This window comes from Ursus arctos, unplaced genomic scaffold (assembly GCF_023065955.2).
Source record: "Ursus arctos isolate Adak ecotype North America unplaced genomic scaffold, UrsArc2.0 scaffold_9, whole genome shotgun sequence".
In the NCBI taxonomy this organism is placed as follows: domain Eukaryota; kingdom Metazoa; phylum Chordata; class Mammalia; order Carnivora; family Ursidae; genus Ursus; species Ursus arctos.
In genome coordinates, this window is record NW_026623111.1 from 40,150,365 (window position 1) to 40,176,511 (window position 26,147).

The following is a 26,147-nucleotide window of genomic DNA, read 5'->3' on the forward strand; positions in this document are numbered from 1 at the left end:
ACACAGAGAGAGAGAGAGCACAAGCAGGGGGAGGGGCAGGGGGAGAGGGAGAAGCAGGCTTCCTGCTTAGCGGGGAGCCCGATGTGGGACTTGATCCCAGAACCCTGGGATCATGACCTGAGCCGAAGGCAGATGCTTAACCAACTGAGCCACCCAGGCGACCCTGAGCAACTTCTTTGACCATGGTTAGAAGTTAGGACCATCTCTAGATGGCCTATCTGCCTGTAGAATTTCTGTATTTTTAAACGTTTTGGAGTCTATATCTAGACTACATGCTGATTTTATTAATTCACACAACATCTTTGCTTGGCATCATTTCTGAAGATGTGGAGTTATACAAACATATTTCCCCTGTGACATTTCAAAACATTCTCAATCATTAGAAGAAAATTAACTTTAAGGACATCTGTGCCAATATGTATGATATATTCGCTTCTTCTACAGAGGGCTGCAATAGCCAGAACTTCACTAGGGTAATAACAAACTATGCTACGGTGACTTGCATGCACTGTATAGTTTTGCAATGGAAAACAAGCTGGAGAAGCTTTGAAGGTTTGTCAGAAACTGCAGTGCCTGGGTGGCAAGTGGGATTTCACTAGGCCCAGGGGACATTGTGAAACCCTCTTTCCAGCCATCTGTTGCTTTGTATCTGAAATTCTCCTGGAAGCCAGTCAAAAGAGGATAACAAGTGAAAACTATTTTGGCAACAAAACAAAAAATAAGAAACCCAAAACAAACATCTCCCCATAAACAGTTAGATTTTCTGTTGGATTCAAATCATACGTGACAACGATGTTTAGAAAATGCACATGCTAACCTCACTAAAAGTGCCAAAGGGATAGAATGAAGAATGGAAGGAAACCAGGAGGGGACACCTTTTCAGAAAGCAGCTCATCTGTTTACTTGTGCTTCCTCGTAAGGGCAGAATTTCCCTGAGGGCAGAGACCGTCTTCTTCACTCTGTAGTCTTAGAAAGTCAGGGCTGGTGAAGTATGTTAAGGGAAGGTATAGAAAAGGATGGTTCGGTCCAGATAGGAGAGAAATATGCTTGAATGAAAATACCTACGGTCTACGATTAGAGAGTAAGGAAGAATCCTTACGGTGAAAGTGGTATTCTAGAGTGAGGTCTTTAATGACCATTCCTTCACTCATTCAGCACCTATTTCTGAAGAACTTATTCATGGGGACTGTCTGAGGTGCTGGGGATAACGGCTATAAACAAAACAGGACAAATCTCCACCCTCGTGGAGCTTACAATTAAAAGCTAATACTTATAAGGCATGGAACTGTGCCAAGCATTGTATTCAGAGCTCGTACGTATTACCTCCTTGGATCTTCACACCAATCCTATTGTCTCATTTTGAGACAACAGAGGTTTAGGCTAAGAGACTTGCCGAGAACCAGGAACCGGTGGCTCAGAAACAGTTCTGCCTCACCTCTGAATCTTCCCTCCATCACAGGTTCGCCATGTGACTCTAAGACCACAATCGTAGAGTTGCTATGCCTTGCTTAATTTGGGAAGGCAATCAGACAAATGAGTGCTATACCATCGTGCCCTATGTTAGAGCGTTACAATCATTTATAGATGAGAGAGAAAGCCTCAAGATTTGTAAAGTTTCAATCCATGGACTCCAAAAAGGGAACTTTGTGTCTCTGATGGTTGTTGAAAGGAGAGAGGAGGGAGTTTGGAGATATAAAGAGATGCTCATGTGAGAGGGAGTAACGCTGAGTTTTTCTAAGATGGAAAGGTGCTGTCTCTCATTAGGGATAAAGAATTGACCTTTAGTGCCCAGGGAAAAGAGGAAAAGAGGTGAAAGAAGAAATGTGGCAGACTCTGTGCTAGGGAGGGATGTAAGTCACAAAGTGATTATTAACAAGAGGTTGAGGGAGTAAAAAAACTGAAAAACCACCCAACTATACATTATTTCTGATGGTCTTTCAGTTCAGACTCTGGAAAATGCCTTATATTACCATAATCCTCCAGGAAGATCTACAGAAATCTGATTGCTAAATAAAGGCTAATTATGACTTATTGTCCCATCTGATGTCAGTTTAGTTCAACCTTCGATGGTTCAAATTTAGAACACCGGAAGTCCCTCCGGAGGCTCACGGCCACAACTTTCATAAACACTGCTTAGGTGACCTGTGATAGAGCACAGCAGACTGAGGACTCCTGGGAGAAAAAATACACTGCAGGATACGGCTATGGGGTCTGCGACTTTGTAGTCCATTTTAGCAATGTTGCATTTTCACTATTAAGACACAGTAGGTCATGCTTCCCCCCCCCCAATTCTAATAATTTATGGTTTTTCTCTTAAACTCACTTTTTAGTTTATATTCTATGGGGATATCAAGTCTCAAAAGATGTAATGATTCAATAATTGAAGAAATATAAATCCTTGAGTCAAAGTCAACATCACTTCAGGTTTTTAGTATGTGTGGCAGAAAAGGAGACATCAAAATTATGACAGAATGTTATAATGCACAATAATCCTAGGGATTCAAAAGCTAAATTAGAAATTGCCATGTGATGTATTGTGTAAATTGCAACCCATATTTGTGCTTCGTTTCATTCAACAAATATTTCCAGAGTGCAATATGCCAGGTTTTGTGCGACAAGCCTGTATACAGAGACAGAATGCCACAGTTCCAACCTTTGATGGACTTACACTACAGTTTGTCTGATAAAACACATAATAATACAATACATAGTAAAAGTTTCCATGTATTTTCTACATCTCAAAAAGGAAATAACGTTGCATTAGTAGTGGAAATGTAAAATGGTACAGTCACTCCGGAAAACAGTTTGACAATTTATTTTAAAACTAAATACACGCATGCGCACATAAACACACACACAAATGAATAAAATAAACAAAATAAAACTCAATCTACACTTACCATACAACCTAGCAATGATACTTGGAGGCATGGATCCTAGAGAAATGAAAATTTACACCCACAGAAAAACCTGTACATGAATATTCATAACAGCTTTACTTATAATAGCCCCAAACTAGAAACCACCCATCCGTCCATCCACTGGTGAGACATATATGCCAGAGAATACCACTCAGCAACAAAACGGAATGAACGACTGATTCATGCCACAACTTAGATGTCAAGGCCATTTGAGCAAAAAAAGCCAATCTCAAAGTTCCTTACTATATGATGCCATTTATATAACATTCTTGAAATGATAAAATTATAGAGGTGGAGAACAGATGGATGGTTGACATGAGGTAGAGATGGTAAAAGTAAGACTATACTCTGTCAGACGAGTGCAGTGGAAAGAATAAAGCAGAGGGCCCACTTGGGGAGAGGGCTATTGCTACTTTTTATAGGACGGTCAGAAAGGCCGCTCTGGAGGAAATCAGAGCAGGCCGAGTGGGTATCTGAGGACAAGAGGACGGAAGAGCCAGTCCCTGGGCAGGAGCATGCTCAGTGTATTTGAACCAGTGAGGTGGAATCAGGGAGGGTAGAGGGGCAAGAGATATTGCTGAAAGGTTGAGAAGGATGAGAAGACAAGGAGGACAGACCATGAAGGGCCTTGTAGGAAGCTGCATGGCTTTTGGCTTTTTTTTTTTTTCCCTGACTGACACCCAGAACTCTTAGCCTTTACTTCTGCTAAGTGGCTACTTCTGTGGTGGTTAAAGAGCCCAGGAAGTAAATTACCAATACTTACTACCTGGGTGAGTTGGCCTCAGTTTCCACATTTGTTCAATGCAGGATGATAATAGCAACAACTGAATAGGGCTCTTCTGAGGAATAAATACATTGTTTGGAATAGTGCCTGGCACAGATGTGTACAACAAATATTATCTATTATTATTTATTACATTCTAAAAAGATTAGCATTTCTGGTGATGGCCCTGAGGTTAAGGATCAGAAATTCCATCATGCTTGTGAAAGACTAAATAAATTATGTATAAAAAGAAACAAATGTGTGCACATGCATGTGTGTATATGTGAAAAGAGAGAAATGGTTTCTTAATCTGATTATTTCGTTAGTCATAATAGCCATTATTTATCCTGCTAGATAGCAAAATTTAATTGGCTTCATTAAATTAGGTGTTGAAAGGTCATTAGGACTACATTACAAATTGCTATTATTAAAAGATGCCTTAATAGGCATTCTGACAAAGTATCCTGTGAGAATCAGATTTGGACGAGAGATGAATAGTGTAGGTGAACAAACACACAAGGTTCCCTATGGAATCACATATGGCCTCAACCCAAACTCCACAAGTATCAAGAGGTTACAGAAATTGAACTTTAGCTTTCATTTCAGCATTATTCTCGGTCCTAAAAATGTGCTTTCTTTTTTAGTATTTTCTAGTATCTATGTTTTCCAGTGAGTATAAAGTATATCCATGTTGGAAGTAATTTGTAAAAAATGGTTTGTAAGTTTCCATTAAAATCTCATGATGATGCAAATGTTCAGAACTCCAGCATAAATAATCCCCCCCCCCCCAAACCGTGTTGTAGAATGAATCACGAAAACCCACAGCTGTGAGATGAAGTGAAGGAAAGACAGAGCTCCACTTCTGGCACGACTTCAAATGCCTCAGTGGAGACCGAAAAATGTCAGGCGCAAAGTTCCCACTGACGCGCTGCAGCTCCCAGGGCAAGCGAGAGACCGCCGACATGTTCTACATGGTAACATACTTCCCACACGTCACCCTTCGTGCACTGTAGAAAGAACTGGCTTGCAGAAACTCAGGATGGCTTTACGGGGCTGCGCTAGTCCCTCCTATGTTTGTAGCACAGAAACCAGTGGAAGAGCTGCGCATCCAAATGCTGATGTTTCAATAAGACCTGGTGCTGATCTCTGGTCCTGTTCTTCTTTTTTTTTTTTTTTTTTTTGACCGTGGTTATAACATTTCTGTTGTACTAATCAAAAGTGCAACTCACAGAGCTCCCAGAATCATAGTCCCCTTTTGATAACAACTGATCTTCTAAATTCTGGATGGTGATGGTTCCAGTGGGTGCTAGTCCACATTACATGTGTAAAGTTTTAAACTTTTTTGCTGACACAGAAGGGAATTACTCATGGAATAATTATCTTTGATCCATAGCACACAGTCTGGCTGTGCTGAGATAGTGGTTTAAAATGAAATAAAAAATGTGTTAAGCAGTGCTTTTAAACAGGATTTTTAAAAACACTGGTTGAAATTAAAAGGTATGATGGTAGAGAAAATATTATTATAATATTTTAATATTGTAATATTAGAAAATATTATATTATTATAATAACAATGAAAAGATACAAAACTTAGAAAAAAACTTAAAAAGTTTAAAACTTATATGGAAAACACTGTTCCCAAACACTTCTGTAAAACACGGTTGTAGACTTGAGCAAATGGAAAAACATGCCCAGCTCTTGTATCATCAAAGATGTCTGTGCTCTCTAAGACAACTTCTAAATTTTGTGAGATCCCAATAAAAATACCAATAAACCTTTTTTTTCTGGAAATATATAAATTGAGCCTACTAAATGCTAAAGTTCATATGAAAAAAAAAACAACACAACATTATCTAAGAAAAACAAGTAAAGGAAGAGCTGTGAGAGAGGAATAGCTAAACAAAATATTAAAACCTACTACAAAACCTTTATAACTAAAAGAGTGTGATTGTGGAACATGAAAAGACAGATCAATGAAACAGAACAGCAAGTCCAGAAAGAGACCTGACCACAGATGGAAATTAGTATATGAAATGGGTGCTTCTCAATATGTGGGGGCAAAGGTGGACTTTTAAAAAATTATTAATAAATTTTTATTTTATTTTATTTTTTATTTAAATTCAATAGTCAACATATAGTACATCATTAGTTTTTGGTGTAGTGTTCAATGATTCATTAGTTGTGTACAACACCTAGTGCTCATCACATCTCATGCCCTCCTTAATTTAATATATGGTGTAGGACAACTGGACAGTCATTTGAGAATTGATAAATTTTGAACCATTCTTCATGCTATTCATAAGCACAAAGTCCAAACTGATGAGATATTTAAAGAATAAAATTAAATAATTTTTAAACGGGTAAATTCCTCTATAATTCTTCTACTGGAAGTTAAAAAGGCTTTGCAACTATGACTCAAAAACCCAAATGCTCAAAAAAAGGATTGATATATTTGACCATCTTTTAAAAAAGTGTATGGAAAAAACACTGTATGCAAAATCAAATGAGAACAAATTAGAAAACATGTGCAAATATCTCCTAAAGAACTAATGTCCCTAATTTATAAAGAACTTTAAAAAAATTGTTGAAAAAGAATCCAAAAATACTATAGAAAGATGTGTAAAAGATATGAGTTAAAAATTCCCACATAAGATATAAATGACATTAAAATAGAATAAAATGTTCAATTTCACTTAAAAGAGAAATGCATATTAAAATAATATTAATGTACAATTTCTCACTCATTAGATAAGCAAAAATCAAAAGCTTGACAATACAGTCTGTTGTGAGTCTGAAAGCAAACAGGCCCTCTCCAACATGGCTGGTAGGAAGGCAAAAGAGTACTACCCCTCTGGAGGGGAATTTGGTAATATCTAGAGCTAGATGCATCTGTCTCCATGCCAGCAAGACCATGACTACAGTGACACAACGAGGAATATACCCTGATCGTGTATCTCTAACACATACACACCAGGTTATCCATTGCATTATTATATGTAACCACAAAATATTGGAAACTACCTAAATTTCCAAACACAGGATATGGTTGGATAAAGTATGGTGCATTCACACAATGAAATACTAGGTAAATGTAATAAAGAACAAGAAAGCTCTCTATGAACTGAAAGAGAATAATTTCAAGGCTATATTGTTAAGTAAATAAAGCACTGGACAAGAGCACATATCGTATGCTGCCTTTGAGTAAGAAAAAGGGAAAAATAAGAAACCAGACATTTCCCAATTTATTTTTGCAAGAGAAAACACAGGAAGAATAAATCAGAAACCAATGAAATTGTTTGCCTACAAAGGGGTAAATGAGGCATGAGGAAAAAGGGGTGGAAAGGATAGAGGAGTAACATTTCTGAATACAACTTTTTGTATAATTTTAAATTTGGAAGAATGTTAATGTTGCATATATTCAAAAACACAATTAAATTAATAAGCATAGGAAATAAACCTAAAGTTGAATGCAAACAGAAACGATCCCAACTGAATAATAGAACCACATGGGGGTGGGGAGAGGCTAGGGAAGAACTGATCCCAGTAACTTTAGAACACAATGCTTTGATAAATACCCTTGGTTTAGGAAAAAAAGAACTGTAAGTAAATCCTGAACTATTTTTAGTGGGTGTCTTTTTCATAGTGGAATGACTACAGCAATTGTGCAACTACTTTGTTTGTGTACTGTAGGATTAAGCAAATGGAACACATATGGAGACATTGCTGAGAGCCAAGGCTCTCACTGTGAAAAAGTGAAATAAAATATCATATATATAGCATAGATATGTGTGTGTGTGTGTGTGTGTGTGTGTGTGTGTGTGTGTGTATGCAGTGACACCCAGTAATAATGAGTATACCTAGTAACTAGATCTTGGTTTCTCTACACAACTCTCCACTAAAAGGAACCAGGGAATTTTGAAAAATGGCTGATTCCAGGGATGAAGTAAGAAAGGTGTTAAGATGAGCCTGGACCATCTGTTGTGTCAGAAAGTAAGAAAGTTATCCACAAATAGTGGCTAACACTGGCTAGATCTGAGTCAACTGAGCACCAAAATTGGTAAACTATAGCACATTTAATTAAATAGGAATCCATAAGTCCATACTGATAATAAATAAACATATACATAGACAGCTATGGGAGAAGAGAGCTTTTCTTTCTAACAGATGTCAACTGATGAGTAGTGGACTTGAAAAACATCCTTTTACAACCATCATTGTAAGACTGGTTTGGGCAAGAATCAATGGGTGAAAGTTTATGTGGAGTAGGATATTTGTATGGTCTCAAAATAAATGACCATAATTTGCTCCTTAGTTGCAAAGGAGAACATTATATTATAGGAAGAAGCCAGACAATACCTTGACATGGTGATCAAAATTAACATCACAACCGAAGAAGGATGGCTCTGGATATGCTACCCTCAGAATGTTCCACCTTCACTTACGTAGTATTCTGGTTGGAGGGAGAGGTGTGTAAACTGAATTTAAGCAATTAAATGAATGGACGCTTAGGAGTCAGGTTTGTAACTATTGGTGTGGAAAGTATAGATAAATAAGGGAGTGAAGCTAGAATGATCCATGTGGCAATGGATTAGAGCTGGAGACATCAGTGTAAACTAATGTCTAGCTTACTCTGAACACTGATGGTCTCATAATAGAAATATTTATAAATATATATATTTACAGGGATTTATATATGTACACACATTTCCTTACTCTGTCAACCAAGAGGTCTAGAAGACCAATGGCGTCCCAGTAGCAATGAGCTTATCTAACATCATTCCAGTGAAGAGAACCAGGGCTCTTTGAAGAAACAGCTGAATCTAGGACTAAGGCATGAAATATAAAGATGAGTCTGTATAATCTAGTGTCAGAAAATAAGGAAGAGCTCAGAAAACAAAACAAAACAAATCTCATAAGGGTATACCAAGGAACCAACTGAGAGAGCTCCCAAAGACCAAACTGGAACAATATGAGCAACAAAAAAAAAAAATGCAGTAGTATTGGAACATAGTCCCCAGTATAAAATATTTCATTAGTACATATCAATATAAATAAATAATTGAATAAATTAACAAATGGAGGAGAAATGAAAATCTCTTGTATAGAAGAATTTAAAGTAATTTATGTAGATACTTTGCCCTCAAGGAGGTGGAATATAACTCCTCACTCTTGCATATAGGACTTCTTTTCAAAGAGGTCAGTATGTAAAGGGTTGAAAAAGAGTAACTATTGTTGAGAAACCTGACAAATACTATCTCAGCCACCTGGTCAACATCATGTTGATAGTATGCGCCCTTGATACCATGTGATGAAAATGGCACTGTATCTTTATGGTCTTCTTCCTCAAAACACATAATGCCAGTGTAATCATCAGAAAGACATCAGAAAAATTCCACTAGAGGTACATCCTATAAAATATCTCAGCAGTACTTAAGACTGTCAAGGTCGTCAAAAATTCCGAAAGTCTGAAAAATTGTCCCAGCCAAGAGAAACCTAAGGAAATGTGATGACTAAATGTAATATGGTATCCTGGATGGGATCTTGGAACAGAAAAAGGATACTAGGTAATATTGGTAATTTTACCACTTAAAAATTTTCATATTTAAATATATTATTTTGGTTTCTGGTTTGTATTATATGAAATTCTATTACTGATTATATCTCAAGACCACTTGTGTTTCACAGCTTATGTTCAAAAGCCAGCCCCATATAAAGATTCAGATAAAACATCATTCATTCTTCTATTTTTGAGGGCATCTGGAAGTAACTGTATACCTAGCACCGTGATGAGCACATTTGGGAAAGTGAAAGAAGTATAAAGAATGAGCTCCTCATTCTCAAGGGGAACAGACTACAGAGAGCAGTAGAGAGTTAGTCTAAGATAAATTGTACTTAGTTACAAGTGAAAGTCTTTTCAAAACTGGTTGGCAGAGGCTGAAAGGCTTCATGGACTGGTGGATATTGAGTTTGACCTAGAATTCTGACGTCAGTGGAAAGTTGGGAAAGGGTTTTTACAGAAGGACCTTAGGATCCACATTGTGAATCACTTTGCTGTATTGCCTGCAATAAATATCACTCAAAAAATGACTGATGGCCACATGAATGGATGAAAGAAAGAAAAAGGGAACACAGAATGGAAGAAGGGAGGGGTAGGGAAAGGTAGAACTTAGGATACATTAAAATCTCTAAGGCACCTCAACCAACTTCAAAACATCGCACCCCTAGCTTTAATGCATATATTAATTTAAATGAAAGCATTTACATTAGAGTCTAAATTTTGACTTTAACATCACAGAGATACAAACCCAACTGGGACTTACTGCATAGCTAGCTGGGCTCAGGGCCCCAAGTCTATAAGGTGAGTAGAGAACAGTAAGGCAATAAAGCATCTGCCCTCAGAGGGTCTGCACGCTCCACTGGGACAAGTGGGAAACCTGAAAATTTGCACTGTAGGTTCTCCCATCCTTTCTCCATTACAGGGACATAAAATGTTGTCAATACATTCCCCTGAAGTAGCATGACATGGTGGTTAAGAGTACAAGTTTTGGAATCAGGACAGATTTGAACTCTTGGTTTGCCACTCACTAGCAAAGTTTTGTTATTTCTCCAAGCTTTAGTTTCCTCACATAGAAAATGGAGATAATAGTAGATTCCTCGGGGGATCTTGGAGGATTAACCCATTAGTCTACAAGCCCTGTTTCTCCAATCCACCCACTTCTGTCAATTGCTACTGCCTAAACCAAGTGACCATCTTCTCTAGCCCATAGGACAGCAGCTTCTCCATGGTTTATCCTTACTCATCTTTCATCTCCTCCCATTCCATCCATTCTCCACACCAGTCATGGGATCCCATCTAAAATACAAATATGATTATCTGCACCCAAAATGTTGGCTTCCCATAGCTTTTAGGATAAAATCCCAAGCCCTTAAACCAGCTTTCTAGGCCTTGTGTAATCCTATTTACTTTCATCACTTTGGTCACATTTGCCCAACCCCAATCCCTTTGCCTTTTGCCTCAGAATTCAACTCAAACATCATCTCCTAAGGAAATTCCCCTGACCTCAAGACCAGCCTGGTAGATCTCAGTGCTGCTTCCCAAATATTTGTGGGTTTCCTTCTTCTAGGTACACGGTAGGACTGCATTTTTCCTAGTTCCTGTAAGTTAGGAGTCACCCATACCCTTGACCAAGTCTGACCAATGAAATGTGAGTGGAAACTACTGTGTTATTTCTTGGTAAGAGGTCAATAGCCAGTCTTGTTTACTATGCTAGTTTCCTCTTCTTCTAAGAATGGCCATGTGATCGTGGATGTTCTGTCAGCCTGTGTCTTGGATTGAGGCAGACAAAAAAAAAAATGATGTAGAAAGAGCCTTCAGTCCACTTCTGATGGATATATAGTATAAGCAAGAAATAAATCTTCATTGCTTTCCGCCACTAAAATTTTGAGGCTGTCTGTTATTTCAGAAAAATCTATCTTATCTTTACTGGTAGATTTGTTAGAAATCCCACTAGAATGCTCTCCTTACTAACAATCTCCTCGGTGACAATTTTCACAACCACAATCACATAATTATATGGGAGTCATTGGTTTAATGACCCTCCTCCTGCTAGACTATAACCTCCACTAGGGCAGGGAACTGTTTTCTTATTCACTTTTGGTGCCCACACACCTAGCATAGTATCGAACATAACTCTCAATAAAAATTGGAATGATGAACAAATTAATTCAAGAGATAATGTGTAGAAATTATTAGTATAGAACAAAGATATATGAAATGTTCAATAATGATGATCTATTATTTCTTCTTTTCCTCTTGTTTTTATTTATTATTTTATTATATAATTATAACAGTTTAATTAGAGACAGTATAATGGTTAAGATTTGAACTCTGAAACTCCCTGGGGATCTGAATCATGGCTCCTTCAGTTACTAGCTTATGTGACCTTGGACAATTAACTTAAACTTTCTGCCCCTCAATTTCCTTATCTGTAAAGTATGGGACAAAACTGTACATACCTCACAGGACTGTCATAAGGATTAAATAAATTAATTTGTAATACAACTAAAACTATGCTTGGCACATAATAAATAATATATGTTTGATAAACACATACGTATATGCATACATACCACACACAACTTATTAATATAAAAAGGGGTTTAGCAGCTCCCAATGAACTATATATCCAGTCTTCCCCAAAAGAGATGCATAGAGAGGCTCTGGGTGAGATGAAGTAAACACACTCTATTATTTCTCTCCCCCTATATGCAACTACAAACCCTGCATAGAATACATGAAACCAGAATGTGAGAGACTAGACTTTGACATCCTACCAGACTGGTGGTAAGCATTCCCTCCTCCAGCTTGAACTCAACACAGTCTCAAACCCAGAACTTAAATTAGAATGATGGTAGATTCTTCATCAGAAACCATGGAGGCCAGAAAGAAGTGAAATAACATTTTTTAAGTGCCAAAAGAACTATATTCAGTGAAAATATTCTTCAGGATTGAAGGTGAAATCAATATTATTAGATGAAAGAAAAGTAAGAGAATTCCTTTCTGCTAGATCTATTTTTAATGGTTAAAGAAAGTTTTCAGACAGAAGAAAACTTGGTATCAGAAGGAAATGATAGTCAAAAGGAAACTTAGAACATTAGAAATAAAGGAAGATCAATGGAAATGGTAAATATCTTGGTAGATATAATAGATTATTCTATTCCTGTCGAGCTCTTTAAAATATATTTGATGCTTGAAATATAAAATTAAAATACCTGATGATGTTTTTAGTGTGCATAGATGTAATATATAAGAGAACTAAAACATAAAAGAACTTAGATATATGAACAGTATTTCTACACTCTATTTGTAGTAAAATATTGATAGTAATTAGATATGTTAAGCATGTATATTACAATCCCTAGAGCAACCTCTAACAACACTATACAAATAAATTATTAAAAAATGTTCAAACCACCTAAAAGGAAGGAAAGGGAAAACTATAGAATGAAAAACACAAGGAAGGAACAGAAAACAAATAATAAAGGGGTAGACTATACCTAAACGTTTCAAGAATTACAATAAATTTAAATGGTCTAAACACACTAAATTAAAAGAGATTACAGAATAGATTAAAAAATAAAAGGAAAATGGGTACATAGACAAATTGGAACATAAGAAAAAGAAAACAGTCAGTATAGTTAGGAGACTTAGAAGCATGCCATTCAAAGAAAAACTGAAAACATAAAAGAGCAACTCAAAAAAGTAAAGACTGGGACAGGGTATCTTTAAATTTTTAAGAAAGCTACAGTAAGAATCTGTTCTTTATTCTATACCAGGTCCATGCTAGGAGCTTCCACATATGTGGAAGTGGTATAAGATTTGCTTTCATCTTGACTTCCAGAGGCCAGAATGAATGAGTGTCAATTGAGGTAGAGAGATCATCAGTCATTGTAAGAAACCAAAGAAAGACCAAGAGAGAGCCCAAGACCTGTCCTCTCATTGGTGGTGTTTGTACTAGAGCTGGACAAATACTGAAAGTGGGTAATACTATAGAAGGAACTTACAGAAAGGAATGGCAATTACATTAATATTTAAATCTTTTATTTTATTACAACACCTGGACATGAGGCTGACAAGTTTTTTCCACTTTAGGCTTGCTGATTTACATTTTTTCCTTGATATATCTATTTATAGTATGGAAAATGAATCATCGAACTTTACATCAAAAACCAGGGATGTACTGTATGGTGACTAACATAATATACTAAAAAAACATTAAAAAAAAGAAGATGCAAAACTCTCTTCAGCAGGCTTGTGAGACACCTGCCTTCTAAAGGTCAAATGGGATGCTTGCTCCAGAATAAAAAGAAAATGCTAGAGGAATTTTTTATTACTTCTCATAGAGGACACATTTAGTTTTAATCTACCTAGCATTCATCCTCCATTTTCTTCTTCTTTTTTTTAAATTATATTTATTTATTTGAGAGAGAGAGAGAGAGAGAGAGAGAGAGCAGGAGTGGGGGAGGGGGCAAAGAGAAAGAAGCAGACTCCCCACTGAGCAGGGAAACTGAGGCAGGGCTCGATCCCAGGACCCTGAGATCATCATCTTCCATTTTCTGATACCTCTACCTCCTTCACTCTGTTCATGAGCACTGGGTGGCTAGCTGTCTCTCTAACTCAAGGGTAAAGACGAAACCCTGGCCTGGCCACTCAGAGCACTGCATTCCTAGGCCACAGGATGGATTCGGAGATGGGTACATCATCAACTAGAGTTATTCAGAGCAAGTAACTAAGACTCTTATTTGAGAAAACAGGATAGAAATACCTTTTGTTTTTCCATGTATATGTATATACATGGAGGATGCATATTGGTTAGGATAGGATAGATTATGTCATAATAAAATGCATAAACCTCAGTGACTTAAAAGCTCTCCCTCACACACACACATCCATCATAAATTAACAGAAGAGCCTTGCTCATTGAAGTCACTTAGGGACCTAAGCTGATGGAGGCCCCATCTTGACACATGCTTCAGTAATCACCATGGTAAGGAGAAAGGTACATAGTGAATAATGGAATGGTTCTTAAAAGCTTCTGTCTAGAAGTTACACATGCCTCTTAGGTTCACATTTTATTGGTCAAAGCAAATCACACTGCCACATCTAACTTCAGGGGACAGAACAGCATAATCTTATTATGTACCCAGATGAAGGAAACCTGGAAATATTTAGTGAACAACTAACAATTTTACAGAATATAAGCCTGGAGTTGCCAAGCTTGTGAAGAACACTGGTAGAGGCAGGGAAAGACAAGGTCTCAATGATACAGTTAAAGTTTCTGGATCTAGCTGTGCCTGAAGGAGGATGGCCTTGGACTGTTCATTTATATGAAACAATAAACCCCCTTTTTTGCTTAGTTCAGTTGGGTTTTCTTCTATAACTAACCAACAGAGGCATCCTGAGCCACATGCTCAGAGTAAAAAAAAACCCAACAGAGTCAGACTTTGGGTTTTGATGGATATGGTAGAAGGTGGAAGGATGCTAACCTATCCTTGAAATACCAACAGGTTTTAAGCAAACCCAGAGCCTCCAGGGGCCACCGGCCTTTCAGAGATAACTCAGATTCTGTGTGGAATAAAAGTTGAAAACTCTATTAGAGAAAGGAAACCAAAGGTGCATTAATTTTTATTGTACCTAGACGAAACTTCTGCATCTTATCTTGCTAGACTCTGAAAAACAGACCAAGGAGAGGAAAGTTTTTATTTTCTACAGGAGACTGGCACTCTGTATAACTAAAGCCCGCCCTAGCACCAAAACCATGGAATCTTGAGAGAATTCCAGGCCATGATGGCTCCTCTTGAGTCTGTGTGTCCCAGCCAAAGGAAAGCTGAACACAAAAACACACTCCAACTTACTACGCCCTGTGATCTGTCTCCCCAACCCACAGCAGCTTTGAGGAAGACAGTCTTGACTTCGGGAAGACTTAGCCAAGAATATCAATCAGGTAGAGAAGGCGTGTGGCCTTGTCATAGACAGCACCTTTGGGTAGGCAAGCCTGGGCTCAAATCTTGCCTCTGCCATCTCCCACGGGGTGTCCTTGGAAGCTTTTTAGCCTCTGAGCCTCAGGTTCCTCATTTGTATCAGGCAGAATGGGGAGAGCATCTACCTCAGAGGTAAGAGGTGATTTTAAGCAAACAAAAAGCATTCTATACAAGGCCAAGCACTGGAGAGGCCCTCCCCTGCTACCTTCTTCCCACCCTACAGCCTACTGTCTTTGTTCTTTATTTGCAAGTGTAGAAGGGGAGGCTGCTGGTGTGCAGGCAGACTAGGAGTTTCATGTACATTAGAGAAAGAGCTCTTGTCAAGCTTTGCAAAGTCTGGTAACATTCAAGAGCCAGTCTGCCACCTTGGTCTGTATTTCTGTTAAACCTCCTTTATGCATTTCCTTACACATACAAACACCACAGGTAATTTTACAAAAATAAGATCATAGTGAAGAGCTTCTTCAAATAGCAAGAAGACAGTAATCAGCGAGATCAATTTTTCCGTCTAACCATACTGAAGGAGATTTTTAATAAATATAATAACATAAGGACAAGGTGGCTCTTTCATGGAAAAAATTCTTAAAGATACTTTTCCAGAAAGAGCACATTGGACTTCCATTTCAGTAAGTCACACCCAAGTCACCAAACAAACCCACACTTACTGAGTACTTGCTGTGTGCCAGGTACTCTGTGGTATGAGTAGGACATAAATATGAGTAAAAAGTAATGTTGCTGGGGCGCCTGGGTGGCACAGCGGTTAAGCGCCTGCCTTCGGCTCAGGGCGTGATCCCGGCGTTATGGGATCGAGCCCCACATCAGGCTCCTCCGCTATGAGCCTGCTTCTTCCTCTCCCACTCCCCCTGCTTGTGTTCCCTCTCTCGCTGGCTGTCTCTCTCTAATAAATAAACAAATCTTAAAAAAAAAAAAAAAGTAATGTTGCTGCTAAAACACAAGCTCTTTTAGGGCATGGGCTTTCTCTTCTTCACCATCATGTCCCCAGAGCCCACTCCTACCTGGCATATAATAGGCACTCAGGAAATAGGTGATGACTGTTGAAATGATTGGCCCAAGCAGCTCGAGGTCTACCAGGAGTTAGAAGTAAATAACGTTAGTCAGTCGTATAGGTGACTGCATTTCTCCATCTGTGCCTAGTTAATGATTAGATCAAGAGGCTTGGTAATTAATAAAATCTGAAATGAGATATGATCACAAAGAGAGAGCTAATTCAAGTATTTCTATCAGAAAAAGATAGTGTTTAGAAATGCTTTGACAACTTAAGATCTCCTAATTTGAATAAGTGGAATTTTCTTCCAGGTTTAGTCTAGAGCAAGTCATGATAACAGTAATGATGATAATGGCCACACACTATTTACTGAGTGCTCCCCACACTGTATGAGGGTGGTAATTGTGATTCCCAGCTTCACAGAGGCAGAAACTGACAGATAAGAACTAGCCAAGGTCACAGGCCTAATTGGCAGGAACACTCTCAATTCTGACTCTCAAAAACATCCTTCCACACCTTCCTCCTCTCTCTTGTAATCATTATACTATATTTATTTCCTCTTATAATCTGCCAGGGATCCACTTTTTTTTTTTTTTTCCCTAATGGAAGGCTTTTTTTTAGTGGCATCCATAGCATCTGGGGTTCAAAAGCCGCTTTGGGAACCAACTATAACTGATAGAATTCACTTCCTCTTGGTGTAGACCTGAAAGGAATCTTCAAGTAAGTGGAAAAAAAAAAAAAAAAGCCCAATATGAGCATTTACTTTACAACGCTCCCCCCTGAAATCAAGTTTCTGTCCAAAGTAAGTAAGGGGGTAGACTAGAGGTAGAGATAAATAAAGCCAGTTTAAAAGTCCTGTGGTTTGAAATGGCTAAGAAAAAGAGTTCCTTAAGGTAGACACACACAGTTAACCTTCTGAGGACCGCCAGTGTTTGCAATAGGCATGTCTTACCCCTGAAGGATACTTTCATTCCAGAACTTTCCAAAACCCCTGAAGAGTGCTGTAATCCCCTGTAGAAAGCAGATAAACTGAGATATTCCAACAACATAGATGAAACCCACATCCCTGTGGCAAATCAGCAGTGACATCACAGCACATTCCAAAGGCAGACTTTACGACAAGGAGCTCCTGGGGAAACCAGAGTCTTGTTTTTCCCCAGTAATCAGGGCTGAGAATGTGGTGGGTTTTACAGAATACTGATTGCTATGGAAAGATAATTACCTTTCCTCACATAGGCCTCATCTGCCTTGCATGACCAGGAAAGTTGTGCGCAGCTGAAATGTTCTTGTTTTATCAAATTGAACTTGCTCATACATTAAAGGGGGAGAAAAGACTCTGATACTTTTATAGCCTGGCCACAAAAGGACTTTGTAATTCTTGAAGTATTAAATGCATTTAAGACAAAACTAAAACATACAAAAGTTCTTAGTAGCTACATTCTTATAATTTAAGACAGACACTACTGCCACTGTCCCTGCCACCTCCAAAACAGCAGCTCTTGCTTCACTGAGCACTCATAATGAGCCAGGTACCATTCTAACAATATTATGATGGAGGTGCTACCAGGACACCCATTTTGCAGATGGGAAAATTAAGATACAGAAATGACATATACCTTTCAGGGCCACACAATGAATAAGGAGTAGAACCAGGATTCAAACTCAGGCAATCTTTTGGAATCCTAGTCCCAAAGTACTGTGACAGGGTGGCATTAATAATGTCTATTTGACCTGGTAGGGCAGAGCCTGCATGTTATTAACAAAACAAGAATTCATCGTTAACTCCCAATGTCTCTGGAGCAGAGAGACAAGAGAGATGTGGAATGCAGTCCCTATCTCATAGCCCACACTGGGAGAGAGGCAGTGTCAGGTTAGGGAGACTGTCAGACCCAACTGAACCCAAGAAGACTTTTTTGCTTGCATGAGAAGAAAGAAAATTTATTGAAATTTTATAAGGTCACTAAAGTTTAATGTCCCCACAAGGGCTTAAGTATAAAGTGGCCAAGGTATTCCATCACAAAATAAAAATAAAGTGCTGTATTTCATGGAAACTGAAAAATTGCTAGCTGTCATCCAAGCTTTGCTTGTATTTTAAGAGTGCCATTAATATCCCCAAGCTGCCCCGTGATGTCTCCTCTTCCAGCCAAACAAATGACCCTGAGTCCCCAAGCACCTGTGGCTTGTAGTACAGATTCAGTCATTCAACAGATGTTTACTAAGTGGCTACTATGTGCCACAGTCTGTGCTTGATATGTTTCTAGGCCCCTAAAGACACTCAGAAATGTGTGCATCTTGAGTTTCTGTTCATAAAAAAGTGACACAATGATAAGCAAACCTTCTGCAAACTGCTGTTCTTTTTGTTCTTTCGTTCTATGAACAGGGAGGTGGAGAAAGGACAAAGCAGTGATGGTAAGGTGGAGGCCATGAGCTCCCCTGCATCTGGGGGCTGCAGGTATTACCAGAGAACGAAGCAAGGGATGGATGCTAGGGGCATCTGGAGAACACAGGCTCCTTCTAAGAGGCAGCCATGACTCAGTTCCAACCAATTCCTGCCATTCTTTACATTTTTCAAAGAGAAATTAAAATATAGTTTCAAAGAGAAACTAAACAATATAAAAAGCTAATGATGTACTATATGTTGGTTAATTAAACATAATATAATGAAAATAAATAAATAAATAAAATGTATTTATCTCCAGCAATGTGAAGACTCTCTAGGGTTCTAATTTGGCTTTCATTTGAAAATTTTCACAAACACTGAGTAGGCCAAACACAACAGTACCACAGAACAGCTAAGCCTTGCTGGTTATGAATCTGCAATCCGGTTTGCTTCTGAAGTGTAGTAGGAAAGATGCAGCCTAACTGGGAAGAATGCTGTCATGGGTAATTCCTTGGGGTCCCTTACAAGTCCACAAAAGAGCCAACTGTGACTTACTGGCCAAGCTGAGCGAATGCTCTGCTGTGACCTGGTCACAACCAGGATGGTGGGCTGCAAGACGAGGTATGGAGAGAAGGAGCAAGACATGTAATCTTGACTCCCTTCGTGGAAGAAAGTGACATTCCAGCCAGGCCTGCCTGTGTACTGTGTAATATTACAGAAATACAACTAACTGGCTATGACTGGTACAGTGATTAGAGATGCATTAGCAATTTGATTCTTTTAGAAGCAGACATTAATCAAGAACACTAATATAAGTAGCTACCAAGATTGGTCTCATTTTTCTTATCCTCTTTTCCAAAATGCGTTGTTGCTTTTAATACTTCAGCTGCCATCATCACATCATATTATCCATTTAAACCAGGTTCTGACCTAATGGGATCACCCAAGGAATAACTTCCCAAGACTCACTTACTTTGGTGCCAAATAAAAAAATTTGCAGGAAAAAGAATCCTGGACTGTGACTTCGGAACCTTGACATGCTGACAAGCTCCAGCTCACTCACCATAAACAGGAAGAAAGAGTCCCAGCAAAACTCTGTCCTGGCAAGAACTTCAGCCATCAAATGGAACAGCTATGTCACAGTAAACAATGAAAAAGAAACAGAATAAATAGGTGGGAAGGAGTGGCTGGAGCAGCCTAGTCTGGAATTGGTAGGCAACACAGTGCAGACATGAAGACATCTGGCCTTGACCCCAGAGGGGCCGAGGTCTGAATTCTAGCTCTTTCACTTAATAACTGTGTGATGTGCACTGACGGACACCATCAGTTGAGTGCCTGTAGGAAGTGATGCTTGCTTATATGCAAGACTGAAGCAACTGACCACTCCAAGTAGCCACATCCCACCCCATTTGATGACCCCAGACCATGTTTAAGTACTCAGAGTAGAGGGTGAAGTCCTAGATATCTCAAGCGGGATGATATCTCAAGGTAAAACCTCTCCTGATGCCTGATCGAGGGGTCTCCAGATAGAACACACTGCTCCAGTTCCATTCAGATCCCCAGAGCTGATCACTCAGCTTTCTGATACAGTAGGTCTGGGGTAGGACCTGCAAAGCTATATATTGAACAATTCTCTCAGGTGATTCTAACATAGCTGGTTTGCAGACCTGCTTGGACACTACTCTAGAGAAGAATTCAAATAGATCTTCACAGGCACATCTATGGTAACAACAATCTAAGAATTCCCATCCCAGGGAGCAGGAGACCAAAGGCCTGTGTGCGTCAATGATAAGCCTCCTGGAATAGAATATTGCTGGAGTAGGGCTCCGTCTTATTAGGGGGCCTAACATCTTACTGTATTATATAGACGGTGAGCCCAGGTAGCCAGATTATCCCACAAGATAGTTTTGGTGTTGTATCTAGACATTTTTGGTGTAAAATAAACATTAATTCCTATTTGTGCTGGTTTGTGTGCTAGGAACATGGGACCAAGTATTTGAGAAAGAGAGACCAACTCTATCAGTCCTCTTTTTCTCATGTAGGCAAATGCACTGGTGTCTGATAATCCAAGTACACCTGTCTGGGCCAACGAAAGCTGAGGGTCAGGTGATTATAACCCAGCCATAAGGTTTTCTTCAGAAAAAAGAAGTGTAAGAAAGTAAGTTCAAGCATAACTATGCATTGGTTAAATATTATTTCCTTATGAAATTAAAAAAAATATTTCAGTACCAAATATATATTTGTGAAACAAAAACAAGAGAATCAATTTTAGATGAACAAAGTGGCTTTGGGGAAGAATATCTAGATTTACTGCCAAGAAGATGATATATTGTTTATAGTTTTTGGCTTATCAGTAATAGAAGGGAAATTCTTCTGCAGTACAGCAAATAGAGTTTTTTAAAGTAAGATATTTACAAAAATAGGCACCCTTATGAAATACTTCTATCACCACCTATACATCTCAGAACCAGTTCTAGACCCCAAAGGGTGAGCTGTCAGTATAGTCTCCATTTAGTTTGAACCAAGTTAAGTGTAGGACTAGAGGAAAGTAGGGAGCATCATGAAAATGTCAAAACCCAGTATTTATCCATTTCTTCATTCAGCACCACCATTTTAAAATGGGATCTAAAATGCAAGGGTTACTGCCCTCAATAAGCTTAATGCAATAGAGATAACAACATTAGCTCAATAGGCTAAGTGCTATAGAAAGCACTCTCATGAGACAGGTATTATTATATCCCCATTTTAAAGATGGAGCAGTGTAAAGAGAGATTAAGTAACTTGGCCAAAATCACCAGGTAGGAAGAACACACATGTACAAATATCAACCGTATAAGGCAAAACAAATTGAAGTGTCCTACGATTGTCATCAACTAGTAATGAGGGGCAAGGGTCACTGCGGGTTGGGAAGATTAGGGGAGGGATAAGAATACGATGATGTGTTACACCTTAAAGAATAGACGGGAGGGGTGCCTGAGTGCCTCAGTTGGTTAAGCGTCTGCCTTTGGGCTCAGGTCATGATCTCAGGCTCCTGGGATTGAGACCCGTGGGCTCCCTGCTCAGTGGGGAGTCTGCTTCTTCCTCTCCCTCTGCCCCTCCCCCCATGCTCTCTCTCTTGCTCACTCTCTCTGTCTCAAATGAATAAAATCTTAAAAAAGGAATAATAGGTGGGAGATTTACAGGTAAGAATAGGGGCAGGGGATGTATTTTACGTATAGGAAATGGTATGAAAATATAGCACAGTTGGAAAACACTTTGTTGTAGAGATGGAAATAAAGTTACTTAAACCCTGAAGAGAGAAAAAGAAGGGTTCATATTGTTTATCTCCATCTAAAACCTTTCTCATTCTCATTCACCCTCACTAGCATTTTGCAATTTCCCAATTCATTGTAGGCAACAGAAAGTTGTCACATATCCTCCTGTATATACGAAAAAAGCCAAAGGTGGTGCCCAGGCTAGTTGGCCCCTGCTGTTGAAAAGCTAAACTCAGAAGCCAGGATGCATGTTCATGGTTCTATCAATGGGTATACATGCCTGATAACGGGGCCCCAGGTTACACATAAGGAGACAAACAGATACATGGGGTTGGGGGCAAAAACTCCCTCCTCCACTTTAGATTAAACATTTACTCTAAGCCTCTTCCTTATCACTGAATACCTAATATAATACTGTGATTTAGGAATGCTGATTTCATGACTGACTCCCATGGTTTAGGGCCTGATTACTGGTGGGGCTGGGGGTGCAGAGGTTATACAAAAAGAAGATGTTTTAGAAAACATTTCTGGAAAAATGGTTCCATCCAGGTTGGGAGGGTTTGGCAGAGCAGCTAGGAGGGACCACAGAAGCTGGATGAGAACAGATATGCTAAGAAATGTTAGCTAAGAGAGACTACAATTGGGCACTCTCCACAGATATTCCTACTGTTGGGGATAAAGGGATGAGAAGCATGTCGAGGGGGTCTGAGGGAAAACTGAGAGGTTAAGTCAAAACTAAGGAGTATCTGTGGCATAGAAGAGAGACACTCCTCATGTAAAACAAACCCCAGGATAGCACACACCTTGCCTTCCCTGTCCCCTTCTTATACTCAGCACCCCTCAGATGCACAGCCACTCCTGCTCGTAGCTGGGTTAAAGAAGAGAGGAAAGAAGAGAGAAGGGGGTGAAGGTGGAAGAACTGCCCATTTAAAAAGCCAGACTATGTTAGATGACATCCTACTGGTTCTCAAGAAATGGCGCATATGGAATTTACTTTCCTTCATATAACGGGTCCTTTGAAGCTGCCTTATGTGGTAAGACAAGTAATTTGCCCACCTCACTACAGAGTATGAGCTGCATGGAAGAGAAAGTGGGGTTCCCAAGAAACACCATTTTAAGAGGAAGCTCTACTGCCCCTCAAGGTTTCTTCCACAGGCCAAGAACTGCCACAGAAGTTCATCTTTGTTATGTTCAGGTTGGAGAAGAACTGTCAGAGACCCAGAGGTTGAAAAGTTAAGGTTAAAAACATTTTGGGGGTGCCCAGGTGGCTCAGTCGGTTAAGCATCTCCCTTTGGCTCAGGTTATGATCCCAGGGTCCTGGGATCGAGTCCCGCATTGGGCTCCCTCCTCAGCGGGGAGCCTGCTTCTCCCTCTGCCTGCTGTTCCCCCTGCTTGTGCACGCTCTCTTTCTCTTTGTCAAATAAATAAATAAATAAAATCTTAAAAAAATAAAAACAATTTGCACCCCAGGTGTGGCTGAATGGTGTGCTCAGGAGCCGGACAGGAAAACAAGACGAGGAGATGAGAAAGAAGAGCGAAGCAACAAAGATGAAAAAAATAAGGAGAAATGGGAAAAGCAACAATTTAACCAAAACCCTCCACGTTTTAAAATCTGGTAGCATAAAGATATTAAAACACAAAACAACAGTTCCTTATTAATGGCTGATATCTGTTCTCACTGCGTGAAATATTTTCTTCCCTGTATTTCAAACGATGGGATTTCAGAACTCTCATTTCTGTGTCCTGGCTTCTTAGGATGTTCCATTGTCTCCTTCAGCCAACCTTTCTACTCTCCAAAGCTGAGCTCCTCCGGTAGAGCTGCATGTTTGCCGTGTCGCGCAGTGTCACACGAAACACTGCAGGTGAGTCAGAGCATCTTTCTTATTCCCTGATTCATTCAATAAATACTCAAGCGCCTTCCACATGCCCCAAGCACAGCCAGCACTTGAGAAACAATGGTGAGCAAAACCGATGCAGGTTATCGCCTGGGAGGGGAGGCGGACGCTAATCAAATTACCGTACAAATATATAACAAACCGTTCACTTCAGACACAGACAGCGGTGAGGAGCGCTGGGCTAGTAGTATGGGGAGTCAGAGGAGGCTGACCCTGGGCCTTCAGGCTGAACCAAGCTCCAAAGGGGGTAACTGGGCTTGGAGTGGGGAGTCAGTTGGAGAGAACTGCTCTTGCAAGGACCTCAAATCTAGAGGGATTGTAATGCATTTAAGGAACTGAAAAGCCTGTGGCTGGAACAAAGGGTACAAAAGAATAAAACAGCCTCCAGGGTGAGAAGGTGATCACAGAAAAATGACATTCTATCGCTCTGGAAAGCCCAGTGCAGAGGGCGTGTCGCTTTGGTCCAGACACAGAGAACATCGTGGGTGTAACACACTATATGGCAATCGTTTCTAGCTCCTCCCTACCCTGGAGAGTAATGACCCAGATTTTTTCAGCCTGATCATGTCCATTTTTCGCTATTCTATTATTTTAAGCAAAATACTGACTTTGTCAGTGCCAAATCACAAAACAAGAGCCATGTCCTTAAAAAAAAAAAATCAAAACACACATACACACACAAATATTCCCAGATTTTTATCACTGATTTTTCATGTTGAATCTGAATTTAAAATAAATGTAGGCATAAATTAGCTCAAGAAAAAACTGCAAAGATTATATCAGTAAGGAAGTAATAGGGATTTGATATTTTGATGTTAATTTGCACATACCCTACCAAAAAGTTCCAACAAATATGCCCTGGTGGCTTTTGTTCTATTCTAAACTCTGTAGATAGCTGCCCTGATATATAACGGCTTCAACACTTGCATTCTAATATCTGGAAGGGCTGCTGCTCTGAAATGCTAACATCTCTCGAATGTCAAAAGCCATTACATATCCTTTAATAAAATAAAAGGCAATCCTCACCTTAGATGATGTCATTTTGTCTGGGCTCTGCATTCTCAAGGAGAACAATGTGAAATAATCAGGAATATAGTGTACAGACTCCCAAGGTGACCAGTTTTCTGATTTCTCTCCTACAAGTGTGAGATTAGGAGGGAGGAAGGAAGCAGGGGGATGGTAAGTAGAAGATTAAAGTTTAATAATAAAGATACAATTACAGAATCAATTCGTGCCTTGAAATCTGTTTCTGGGAACAAAATCCTAAGCACTCTAAGAAAGCATTGTAAGCTTTTTAAATAGATGAAAACATATGTTTCACTTCTCGTACATCAAAGAAATGTCCGAACTACTGTGAACTATAACTAAAGTGTTATTGTTTACTTCATGCATTGTTTCTATATTTTGACAGAAAGGGTCTGCATTCCCAGTTAGAAAGTATCCAACCACATCTTAACTCTGAAGAAACCTTTCTTGGCCAAAGATTGAATTCTTTGCAAACTGGTGTTCTGTATAGTGAAGAAACCCCAAATCCTACAATACGGTATGAAAAGAACAAGCCAGATTTAACTGTTTTTCTTCACTACCACAACAAAAATAAGGAAATAAAGAGCCCAATTATATTAGAGTATCGTTTGGACAAAACCACAGCTTCTAAAATTAAAACCCAAACCATTTGCATGTTAGAAAATGTAAATTGTTAATGAGCACTGTGTCGTATCAGTTTCCTGTTCCAGATGGCTCTCTGTTGGGTTGGCAACAAGTCAAGAGCCTGACGAAGAGGTGCAGGCATATGTCTCGTGTTTAAAATGAAAGGAAAAAAAGGAGAAGGGGGTTTCATTTTATAAACACTTCAGTGAAAATTACCATTCCTTTTGGGACCAATTCAGTGCAGGTGCTAAAGACAGAATAAACAGGCAACACATGAAGGCAGAAAGTCAGGCTTCTACGGGAATTACATTCCTGGTTACATTTAAGCCTAAATTTCAAAATACAAACCACTATCACCATGGTTGTACACATATGTTCTCCCTCTGGTTTTTAAAATATTAATCTTTTATTCTCACATAATAAACTAATACAAGTCAAAGCCCACAGCCGGTTGTGTCCCTTTTTAATTTTCTTCTGCTGCAATTTTAGGCTGAACTGCTTGTACCTAAATGTTTTTATTTTTACCCAAGGTTCTTAAGAACCACCTTTTGGGCTTACAGGGTCTTCCTTTATATTGTGATTAGAGGTAATTTTACTTTTGAGGGACATTGTTTCCTAGGACTTGGGGCAGGGATTCAGCACTCATATTCCCAACAACTTCCTTTCCAATGTTGGTTTTACAAACGTTATGTTGACAATACACCTGCACCTTCCTTATTCTAGGCACTGTGACCTGA

General features: G+C 39.1%; 1 protein-coding gene across 3 annotated transcripts in view; it reads right to left on the bottom strand.

Moving 5' to 3' along the window:
* SCFD2 (sec1 family domain containing 2) overlaps window positions 1-26,147 on the bottom strand; it is a 426,762-nt gene that overhangs the window by 190,917 nt on the left and 209,698 nt on the right. Inside the window, exon 6 of one of the 3 annotated variants that reach the window (XM_026508881.4) lies at window positions 12,841-24,896. The exons of the other annotated variants lie outside the window; for them this stretch is intronic. Coding sequence (XP_026364666.1) covers window positions 24,691-24,896 — 206 coding nt within the window. The 3' untranslated portion in view covers window positions 12,841-24,690. Of the gene's footprint in view, window positions 1-12,840; window positions 24,897-26,147 lie in introns of those variants that run through there. 3 annotated transcript variants of the gene reach the window in all.